Source organism: Eptatretus burgeri, chromosome 14 (assembly GCF_056783735.1).
Source record: "Eptatretus burgeri isolate ZD-2024b chromosome 14, Ebu_testis_v1, whole genome shotgun sequence".
In the NCBI taxonomy this organism is placed as follows: Eukaryota; Metazoa; Chordata; class Myxini; order Myxiniformes; family Myxinidae; genus Eptatretus; species Eptatretus burgeri.
This window is the reverse complement of record NC_140974.1, coordinates 2286442-2298207: the sequence shown is the minus strand read 5'-3', so window position 1 is coordinate 2298207 and position 11766 is coordinate 2286442. Positions and strand designations below refer to the sequence as shown.

At 41.3% G+C, this 11766-nt stretch overlaps 2 protein-coding genes across 8 annotated transcripts in view; both read right to left on the bottom strand.

Annotated features, from left to right (window-relative positions):
* Positions 1-1659: 1659 nt before the first annotated feature.
* On the bottom strand, positions 1660-7896 carry LOC147012557 (uncharacterized). Of its 4 annotated transcripts, XM_085853529.1 has the most exons (3): positions 7810-7896; positions 6411-6498; positions 1660-3041 (listed from the first exon to the last, which is right to left on the bottom strand). In XM_085853529.1, exon 3 carries the CDS (start codon positions 2989-2991, stop codon positions 2083-2085), a length of 909 nt encoding a protein of 302 aa, XP_085709655.1. In that variant the 5' UTR covers positions 2992-3041; positions 6411-6498; positions 7810-7896; the 3' UTR covers positions 1660-2082. The 4 variants fall into 4 exon arrangements, with proteins under 4 accessions (XP_085709655.1, XP_085709656.1, XP_085709657.1 ...); XM_085853530.1 differs by lacking the exons at positions 6411-6498; positions 7810-7896 and adding an exon at positions 3271-5569; XM_085853531.1 differs by lacking the exons at positions 6411-6498; positions 7810-7896 and adding an exon at positions 3329-5569.
* LOC147012555 (pseudouridylate synthase TRUB2, mitochondrial-like) overlaps positions 7827-11766 on the bottom strand; it is a 71804-nt gene continuing 67864 nt past the window's right edge. For 2 of the 4 annotated variants that reach the window (XM_085853527.1, XM_085853526.1), the window contains one exon: positions 8230-8850. In XM_085853527.1, the coding sequence (XP_085709653.1) occupies positions 8567-8850 (284 nt within the window). In that variant the 3' untranslated portion in view covers positions 8230-8566. Of the gene's footprint in view, positions 7902-8229; positions 8851-11766 lie in introns of those variants that run through there. The other 2 variants (XM_085853525.1, XM_085853528.1) reach the window with 2 other exon arrangements.

Below are 11766 nucleotides of genomic sequence, written 5' to 3'. Positions count from 1 at the left end.
ATAATGTGGAGGTGAGGCGTTTTTAATAATGTGGATGTGAGATGTTTTTAAGCATGTGGAGGTGAGATGTTTTTAATAATGTTGTGAGGTGTTTTTAATAACGTGGCAGTGAAGTGTTTTTAATGTGTCATTGAGGTGTATTTAATAACGTGGGGGTGAGATGTTTTTAATAATGTGGATGTGAGATGTTTTTAAGCATGTGGAGGTGAGATGTTTTTAGTAATGTTGTGAGGTGTTTTTAATAACGTGGCAGTGAAGTGTTTTTAATGTGTCATTGAGGTGTATTTAATAACGTGGGAGTGAGGTGTTTTTAATAATGTGGAGGTGAGATGTTTTTAATAATGTGGAGGTGAGATGTTTTTAATAATGTGGAGGTGAGATGTTTTTAATAATGTGGAGGTGAGATGTTTTTAATAATGTGGAGGTGAGGTGTTTTTAATAACGTGGAGTCCATGCATCCATGCCTCACATCTTATGATCACCTTGACGCCAAGGTCTTCAAGACTATCGGAATCTCCCGCGCTGCAGCCGAGTCTATGGGCCTATCAGTTTGTCATTGCAGACAGGTCGGTGGTCTCTTTGTCTTCTCCAAAAATCCAGAATCATTGCTCACCTACACTCATTTGTTCCTCTTTCTTTTTTTTCCAACTTCCACATCCACTTCAAACTCATTCTTCCATTCAGGTCTTCAAGACAGCTGCTCACCACCACCCCCTCCAAAACCATAATCATTTATAACACCATAACTCCCCCCCCGCCCCCCCCCCGCTCTCAAATAATTTTTCCCAGTTTTTCCCTCCTAAGTTTGCTTGTATATACATCTTTTCCACCCCTCGTTCCTGCCCACACCACATATTTCTCCAAGTCTCCCTCTATTTTGTCCTTCAACCCTGCTGTTAGAGTCTCAGTCTCAGTCTCTCTCTCTCTCTCTTTCTGTTTCCTTCTGATCCGTTCTATGTTCAAGCTCTTCCATGAGCCTTGAGCCTTGACCTTGTTAAAACAAACAAACAAAAAAAAACATGGGAGATGGTTATTTGATGCATGGAAGAGGTGATTTTTCCACAAAACCTATTAACTTGATCTATGATTGTAGTGTCAAGGAATATAGGACAATTAAAAGTACAACATATTACCACTTCATTAACAGCCCCAATTATTCCCATTCTTGTCGGGTCAGCCAGGGAACATTTTTGGCCCAAGTCTCACGAACTGGTTGGCCAGGTCTGCCGTTCAACCGAAGGTGATTTGTGCAGGAAAGAGTTTGTCGAAGGTGCCAGCGATAGCTTGCCTACTCTTCACGAAAGACTCCGCTGAACGTGTATCGCCTAACATCAGTCCAAGGGACGAAACACGTTGTGATGAAACATCCTGCTAGTGAAGCACAAATCTGAAAGCTTATATACAGGTTGGGAAACAATTGCAGACAAGACCATTCAAAGGTAAATTATATAATTTAAACCTCTACATTATCCATTATCATTATACAGTAATTAAAACCTCTACGCAGACTATACCTCGACATTACCCCCATCAGATATAATTTAAAACACAATACATCTTAACAATCTCGTCCGATGATGGACTTATGAGATCCAAAGCAGAAATCCTCCACAAATTGAGACATCTGGCACATATATGAATAATACAAAAAACAATCAATCACAGTGTGTAAGTGGGAATTGAATTATTCCTACACCAGCAATCCAATGGTTACATTCCATCAAAAACACCGTTGGTCGTCAAATTGTTATTTATTTAATTTAATCTGCATTGCACTTATAGCCATTTAAAAAAAAAAAACCCACCAAACCTCACAAAAAGGACAACACCATGGAACTGTTCAATCAGATTTCAAACTACACGGCATTCAAAACCAAACAAGAACAAGAAGAATCAAGTTCACAAAAATGCCAAATGAAATGTCAGTTATATTAATTATTTGTGGCAATACAATGAAAAAGCAATGTGGAATAAAAATATACCTCAATTGTACAACAGTGGAGATTGGCCGTCTGGACAACCTTCACCAAGACAGCTCGTTAATGAAGATTATTCACTCATCTGCTTGGGTTAACATAAATGTCATGGACCATCTTTAGTGATAATGTATGGAACAACCACCATGGCAACAACTCCTGCGAAGACGATGACAAGGAGAAGTGCACAAAACTTATTGAAGAATCGGTCATGGCAAGACCTTCTCAGAAATGATGGTGGACCATCAGGCAATGGAACAATGATGGGTTTTTCATCGCTCGTGTTTATATGTTCAACAGAGACCGAAGTTGATGGACAGTCAATGGTCTCTATCTCAAGCCTATGTCGGGCAACTGGACCACAATTGGTTATTGTGGGATGGCCTGCACAGTTAGCTCGGTCATTTTTACAGACTTCAGCAGCAGAAGGACTCGTACCACATTGAGGAGTGTCTGGCATTTCAGGATGAGAAAGCAGTGAAGAATCTCCCAAAAGTTGAGGGAGAGCAAGCGGTGGTAAACGGGACAAAATGTCACGCTTCCGTGGACAAGGATCGGCTACAGAATAAGGCACGGAGAGAGAGTCATTGTTAGCAGGAAGCACTGGGAATGCAGAAGAGCACGTTCTGAGATTTGGTGGTTCTGGAAAGATAAACTCGGCATCGTAAGCAGGGGGTGGAGATGCTGGTAGCAAAGAAAATCCATTTGTGTGGAATGGGCACGACGCCTCGATGCTCGACAGGGACCCTATGAAGGCCGGGGGCAATTTTTGTTCTGTCACGGGTTCTGTCGTTCCTCGAGGTCTTGTCTCAATTGAAATCTCGACATTGCATGAGCCGACTGAATCATCTGGCCGATTCTCCTTGGGAGAATTGTCTCCACAAACATCAGCAGCAGTTGCAGCAGCTAAAATCTCAACAGAAGGATGTTCCTCTTTGGGCGTCCGTTCCTCACGACACGCACAAACCGTTGGTGCAGAGAGTGTAACTTGTGGTATCACCGCACCACTGGCCATGTCAACACGTTTGCGGATACAGCAGAGCAATCAGTCTTCAACCATGCATCCTGTTATCCAGAACGAGGTAATCATTCGGATCAAAAACAAGAACAAAAAGGGAGGGAGGCACAAAGGAAGAGCGTCACAATGATCCCCAACAGCCTCAAATACACTCTATTCTGATATGAAACGAAATTTTCAACAGCTCCTACATTTGGCAAGATCAATGCACACTCACTCACTCACTCATTCATTCATTCAGTGACACTCACTCATTGAGTATTTTGTTTGTCTCACCCTTTACTCCCATCTTCATGCACTCCAAATGTGAACGTGCCCAGCTTAACATGCCCACCTTGAGCAGGTGAAAGTTACTTGCATGTCTCCGCAACATGCGGTGGGTGAAGGGGCGTGGCCACGGTGTAGGGGCGTAACCATCTATGGCAACCAATGAGAATGTTTATAAAATGCAGAATGGGGAGGTCGGATCAGAGAGGTTCGTGGAGCAAAAATTAGCAGCAGATAATCATAAATTTTCCTTGAACTTGAAATCATATGCGATTGTACGCTGCACTCCCTGGAAATGGAGAGAAGGGTGCTGCATAGTGGAGCATAACATCCTTCAGGGGATCGTCAATCCAGTGGTCTGTCTGAAGACAAAGCTGAGTACAAAGGACAGGTCAAGTTAACAAACAAAACTCCAGTAAACAATGCAATGCGGTGAAGACTAAACAATTAAAAACGTGAGCCAAGATGGACGTACAGGACATGTTTTAAACAAAAGGGTGAAAAAGAGAGACCAAGGAACAGTAAGATGGGAAACAGGACTCTGAAACATCCCATCCCTCCCCAACCCCACCAACCTAACTCACCTGAGGAGGAGGAGGAGGGAGGAATCTCTTATCATGATCAATCACATCGAGAATCGCCAACATGCCATTCCAACCAACCAGGCACGGACTATCATTCCAATTAATCTGTTTCTCCTTACAATGGACTGCACATAGAGTTAAAACGGTTTAACGGACAAGAAAACGTTACAGCACTTTTACTTTAATAGTAACAAGTAAACTTTACTGCATGTACTTTAATCATAACAAGTAAACTTTACAGCACTTACTTTAATCGTAACAAGTAAACTTTACAGCACTTACTTTAATCGTAACAAGTAAACTTTACAGCACTTACTTTAATAGTAACAAGTAAATTTTACAGCACTTACTTTAATAGTAACAAGTAAATTTTACAGCACGTATTTTAATAGTAACAAGTAAACTTTATAGCACTTACTTTAATAGTAACAAGTAAACTTTACAGCACTTACTTTAATAGTAACAAGTAAATTTTACAGCACTTACTTTAATAGAAACAGGTAAACTTTACAGCACTTACTTTAAGAGTAACAAGTAAACTTTACAGCACTTATATTAATTGTAAGTAAACTTTACAGCACGTACTTTAATAGCAAGTATACTTTACAACACTTACTTTAATAGTAAGTAAACTTTACAGCACTTACTTTAACAGTAACAAGTAAACTTTACAGCACTTACTTTAATAGTAACAAGTAAACTTTACAGCACTTACTTTAATAGTAAGTAAACTTCACAGCAATTAGTTTGATAGTAAGTAAACTTCACAGCAATTAGTTTAATAGTAACAAGTAAAGTTTACAGCACTTACTTCAATAGTAACAAGTAAACTTTACAGCACTTACTTTAATAGTAACAAGTTAACTTTAGAGCACTTACTTTAATAGTAACAAGTAAAATTTACAGCACGTACTTTAATAGTAAGTAAACTTTACAGAACTTGCTTTAATAGTAACACGTAAACTTTACAGAACTTACTTTATTAGTAAGTAAACTTTACAGCACTTACTTTAATAGTAACAAGTAAACTTTACAGCACTTACTTTAATAGTAACAAGTAAACTTTACAGCTCTTACTTTATTAGTAACAAGTAAACTTTACAGCACGTACTTTAATTGTAACAAGTAAAGTTTAGCGAGGAAAGGTGAATCTCCGCCTGTGGAGTAGATCTCGTGATTGAAATCCCTGAAAATGTCCAGCACGAGGGAAATAACTGAACACACCTTGTCAGTGTGACCTGTAGCCAGGTGGTGGCTTGGGATCCCAGGGTCCTGAGTTCAAGCCTCGTTTCCCCCTGAATTAATAAACCAGGGGGTTGACTCAGACTGTCATCCTTCCGAGGTCGGCGAAATGAGTACCAGTGTGTACTGGTAGAGGGGCACTGCATCAGCGACACAGTCGTGCTTCCAAGAAATGATAGCTACCCCGACAGCTTCGCTGCCATACGCAAGAAGAAGAAGTGTGACGTGCAATCAAGTTTCTTGTGGAACGCTCGGTAAGTGTTGTAATTAAGCACTCAAGCAAGCACTCCATTCAAAACAGTTGATAAGGAACGGTTGGCTTGGGAAGCGCTAGCTCGATGCTTGTAACTGAACACACCATCAGTGAGGGAGCAGAAGCAGAGCGGTGAAGCAACAAACCCCGCACAGGGTTTTATGTGTAAACACCAAGCAGTTCACATGAAAGAGGCATCAAGTGTGCCCTTGGGAACGTTACCCCCCACGCCCCCCCCCCCCGTGACGGTGAGCGAATATCCTTCCCAGACCAGCATTGTAATTGTGCCCACTTGCTTGTACAGACGAGGGAAACAACACAACGTCATTGTGGAACAAGTGAAGTGTAAACGTTATTTCAAGGACACAGGTTCGTAGTGTCGACTCCCGTTAGTCGGGATATCTACATATTACGTACACACACACAAGCAAATCAGACACAGGTGGAGGCCATTCCACCCATCATACCTGCGCCACATCAACACCAAAACAACTCATCGACACTAGATCCGAGGAAGAAAATACAATTTATTTATTTATTTAATAGTTACAAAGGAGCTCCGCTGGGTCTCAACATCACCACCGATAAGTAGATCCACACAGTTTATATTTCCCACTCCTTCCGAAAAGGCAATTAATAATCTCCTTTGGAGTACAAGTACACCTTGCTATGGGTACAATTTACACATGGGATTCGAGGTCTCGCTTCCACACATCATGATCACTGGTGCTCAAACGATCCTCCACCGACACACGCTCAACAAGGTCTTCATTGCTCGTTGAAAGCAAATCCAGGGTGTTGGCACTTCGTGTTGGCTCTTTCACAACTTGTACAAACAAGTTATCAATGAGGCAATCTACGAACGTTTGTTCAATTTCACTGTGTGCACATCCTGATCTCCCATGAGTGGAACATTGTCCGTATTTACAGAGTTTATACAATCACAAATGTTTGTAACATTGTGAAGATGGCCTCGTTCAGGTGGACAAGCGACTCCAACAAGGTTCAGACAAACACGGCTTCAGCACACTCTTAACAACAAGCAGAACTCCTCCTCTCCCACTACTTACATATCACGTGCGTACCCTCTGGATACAAGCTCAGATCTCCATCTTGTCTGAATATCTTTGTCTTGTCCTTCCACATAAGATTCATGATCTGAGACAGGCCAGTCAAACAAGGTTTCAGTGATTACACAAATATCCAAATCAGTAAGATCGGTAAACTTGTTCCTCATGCATTGATCATTAAAATAACACAATTTGAGGTTTGTAGTCCTCACAGGCACAAATAGATACAAGTAGTACTGGGAGTTTCCTTTTGTACACCTGAACTTGAAGAATTATTTACACGAGATCGTCTCACATCAACACCAGAGGGGAGCCATTTGTGAAATTATTATAAAAAAAAAACCACCAACGTTTCAGTCAGTTCTGGCCAAGGTCGTTATTAAACTGGAATAAGTTTTGAGGAAAGTCGACGTGATTAAAGCATTTGTATACTTGTCGCGTCTCCCTCAGATGAACGGAGCTGAGCCGTCTCGACTTGCTCGCCCTCTAGGTAAGCGGCAGCGATCTTTAGCTAACAACGCTGGTTACGAGTCTTTACACATGAACGATGGAGGTTGTAGCGATTTAACTTGCCCACCTCCCCAAGGGGGTGCTCCATCTTTGGGGAAGTCCGTGATATTTCTGAATCTACCCGGAAGTTTGGGGTAAGTTGTTGGCGTTGTGGTGGTAATCATTAAGCTTTCCAGTTGGTACAGGAATTATACCTGTAACAACTGTGGTAAGCGGGGACACTTGAAGTGTTGTTCTCAATCCAAGTTAAAGAACTTGTCTCCTGATTATCACATCGGGGTGAACCCTGATGCAGCGGACGATAGGTCACAGAGCACAGTTTGCAGCCGAGAGTCAAGTGAGGAACTTTATGAGGTTTTCTCTGTTGGAACAAAGAGCTCCGATGCTCCAATTATAGTTGATGTAACAATCGATAAGATCCCGGTGAGGATGGACGTTGATACCGGCACTTCCAGATCAATTATGAGCGAGAGCAAGTGTATGGCTAATGGCTCTCTCCTGCCGAGTGCACTGGTATTCAGTCCAGAACGGTGCACCTGTGGTGCGAAAGTGCGTACATGCTATCCTCGTGCCTTCCCAAAAAAGTTCCCATAGCCAGTATCCGCATCCACAGGCACCAGAAGGCATTCGAGAATGCTGTATGTTAAAGGATGGGGAAATGGAAAAAACAACAAATCCACACATTCCGTGAGCACGATGTCACTATACTTTGGTGCCAACCTCCTCGATATGAAAACAATGGCATTTGGAACACTAACAAAGGTTTGTTTGAAGCAATCGAATGAAACCTCCATTGTGAACCAAACCAAGGATCAAATAGAGATGCACGGTGTGATGCACCATGGGTTATTCATGTTATTCCAACCATTTGCAGTGAAACAGGACACACCAAGTTCCTGGAGCTGCTTCTCAACCATCCACCCCACGTGGCATCTGAAAAGCCATGAATCCATTCATGCGTTCCAATTTGAACGAGCACAGCTGCAGGAGGCACGGAGAGCGTTACATGTTGATGGTAATCACGCACACATGAACAAAAGTACGTGCTGGATAAACGAGCGCATTGTAAACTAGAATGTATCTCAAAATGTAAGACCCATCCACGTCTGCTTTGCACTCAAACTAAACTTGACAAAAACAACAGCTAAAAACAAGATAATTTTTTTATTATTAGTACTTGGTATTGTCCAAATTCTCATAACACAGTTTGGTAGAATATTTGATGACAAAAGCTCAAATGGAAAAAAAAAAAAGAGTTCTGGCCTGGATGGACAGACACAATGCCCTCCTCCTCCCTCCCCCCCCCCCACCCACCTCTCCAGGTGTGCAGGCAGACACGCTAAAAGAAAGGTCTTATTGGGAATCACATCACAAACTCACGGTGTGATACAACTTACATACTCGAAAAAAACAAAATGATGCCCTTCATGCCATTAAAACAGTTAAATAAGACTATACTTGTGTTCTAATTATTTTACATCATGTTTCGTTTTATCTTGAAATGGAGAACACGTATCCACAACGGAATCGAGACCAATAACACATCGAAAAATGGGACAAAAAGACTGAAACATAATTCCAAAGTCCCTTTTCAAGAGCAATCAGAGAACGAGCCAGAAGTCACCGAACGTCGGGTCGTTTCATCATCAGTTCTGGTGTCCAGTCGAGTAGGAGGAAATGTCTTCAGACATGGGTTGTGGTGAGGAGAGCAAACGGGCAAAGAAGCGGGTAATGGCTGGCTGCCCCCGGTGGATGGAATTCAAGATGGGGGTTAACCCCCACTGTGCAGGAAGCAATGCATCATCAACGCCAAATGGCTGCTCGAATGTGCGGCGCACAAGGACACAGGACGCTGCGGCCCGGAGCTCGAGACCAATCTCGTGAATGATGCGACGGAGGGCAGAGCACGTCTCATTCACACAGTGCACCTCTGAGGCAAAGGGGGTGAGGGGGTAGGAGTAAAACAGATGAACCGGTGAAATTAGCAAGGTGGACAGAAAGTGCAAATAAAAGCATAATGGTGAAATGTACAAACCCAACCCGAACCGCCCGTGATTGCTTTAATCAAGACCGCATGTTGTACGTCACAAAAAAACTGCATGTCTATCTGCAACTCTCAATGAGGATGTAAAATGAAGTGAAACATGAAAAAGGACTTTTTATAACACGTCGTTGTTGCTGCTCTTGTGGTGGTTGTTATATGTGTGCTCATTCCATGTTCTTCTAAAGGATTCCTGCTGTCATACAATAATAAATGGTACTGTTGGAACCACTGCATTTAAGCTCTTCTTCCTCCTCATGGGATGAGGGCTTTAAAAACAGGAAACCTTCATATTAAACGGACACATTTTTGTTGTAGTAAATCGCTTTTTAGCTTTCCAATGGTACCATTTTTATTATCCTACAACAGTAGGAATCCTTTAAAATGAAGTACGATATGGACTGACTGATGCTTCTCCTGTCGAGCACACGTTTGTGTCGGCTCATGAACAATTTTTCAAAGTTGCACTTCCAGCATTTCATAAGGATTTCTTGTTGAGGTTTTGACAAAGTTGCTGTTCTGCTCTTGGAGCTCTTCATTTTACACGAGGATATCTGGCCACACCAAATACTATCTTGAATGATGCAACGAAGGAATTAAAAAATAAAAAAACAATACAAAACTCGTGTCTGCTTTGTACTCCAACTAAACTTGACAAAAACGTCCGTTTTTAAAAAAAACAAACAAATGTTCATTCTATTAATTTGTGTTCTCCACAATCTCATAATAAAGGTTTGTTGAAGATTTGATGACAAAAGCTCAATTGGTAAAAAAAAGTTCCGGCCTGGATAGATACAGAGAAGTGATTGCAATACTCCGTCTTCCGCTATGTGGGGGGACGGCCATACATATATATATATATATATATATATATATATATATATATATATATATATATATATATATATATATATATATATATATATATATATATATGTTACTAAAACTCTCATCTTGTATGAATGTATGTATGTTGGGATTTGCTAGATATCCGTTATTGTCGGGTTTTCCGTGTGTGTGTGTGTGTGTGTGTGTGTGTGTGTGTGTGTGTGTGTGTGTGTGTGTGTGTGTGTGTGTGTGTGTGTGTGTGTGTGTGTGTGTGTGTGTGTGTGTGTGTGTGTGTGTGTGTGTGTGTGTGTGTGTGTGTGTGTGTGTGTGTGTGTAACGCGAGGCTCCACAGCACAAACCAGCAAACCGATTTCGATGAAACTTGGCGACCAGGTGCCATATGGGCTGGGAGTGTGCGCGTTTGAGTTTCGTTGCCAGGCAACCACCCGTTGCTATACAGCGGCCGAAAAACCGCGTTTTAAGAACCCAAACGGTAACTGACGTAGCGCGGCTTCTATGATAGGTAGAACGACCAGGCCCAACTCCTGCCTATTCCTTGCAGCCCCATCTAGTTATCGCGACAGCATAACGTTCCTCTATCTCTCATTGTTTCGGAATGGCAGCCCTCCGAATGCGGAAAGGTGGTGAACCAGGGAATATGTTAAGTGACCTTGATCTCGGAAACCGTCGACGGCGGAATGTTCAAATTTGGTGTATGGATAGAGTTTAATAACTACTACGAAATTGAACCGCAGCGTTTTTTTCCAGATTCGATCACCAAAGGTGTCGGGGCTGAAATACGCAAAATTCGAAAAAAAAAAAAATTTCTCGACATACGTTCACTATTTTCAATACTTGTCCTACAGTTTTGAATGTGGAGAAACGAGACTTCGGAATTAAACACTTCGAGATATTTAGAAAATTTTACTCGAGCCGATTTTTGAGTGAGGTTTTATTTTTCAAATTGTAGTCCTGTGAGGAGTGCCAGTTGGTAAAATACGCAATCGGAAAAATCTTGCCAGGCAGAGGAACAATCACATGTGAACCAATACGTCTTGGCAATGAATCTTTGGCGGTGGATCGGTCAGAATGAAAAGCATCGAATCCAGCGCTTCGATCCGAGCGGATCCCTCGTCGCCTACCGGCTTGTACGTATGCAATGTATGTATGTTCCCGAAATACAGCAAAAATGGTACAGGATAGTGCAAAAATTTTAGTGCCACCTTACTCACCATTCTCCTGCGGTGTGCAGTTTCAAGTTTCGTTCAAATCGGACAACAACGAAAAAATTAAAAAATAAATTCACGATTCAGTCAAGTACTCTTCGGGAGAATTTGATCAATGCAAATAACCTTAGCGGTATAGTTCGCTGGAGCTATCTTTTTTTTTTTTCTTGAAATGATTTATTTTAAAATCTCAAAGATTTAGTACAGACAAAGAACAATTTATTTTTAAGCATAAAATAAACTGCCATTTTGATCTAATACTTCCGTGTTCATTTATAAATTAAATTGTGTTTCAAAGATTACGCACAATAATTTCTTCGACTTTCTTTTCTCCATTTTTTTTTCCACATTGACGCGCAATATCAAGTTTCATTCAAATCGGGCAACGAAAAAAAATTATCAAAAAATCAATTCGCGATTCAGTCAAGTACTCTTCGGGATTATTTGATCAATGCAAACAACCTCAGCAGTATAGTTCACTGGAGCTATCTTTTTTTTTTTTTTTGAAATGTTCTTTTCTTTTCAATTGCTGTCACAACGAGAACCCAACAGGTTCACAGGTCGTCTAATTACAAATCGAATTACTGCTTGTGCGTGGAACATCATCACTCCTCATTGGAAAATTAATGGAACACATTCACAAACTGAAAGGGGATGCTGAACAAGACACGTTTTATGGAACAAGCTTATGAATGGATATTGAACTGGGAAATAATTTTATGATTTGGCCCACTGGGTGTTTCATCACTGA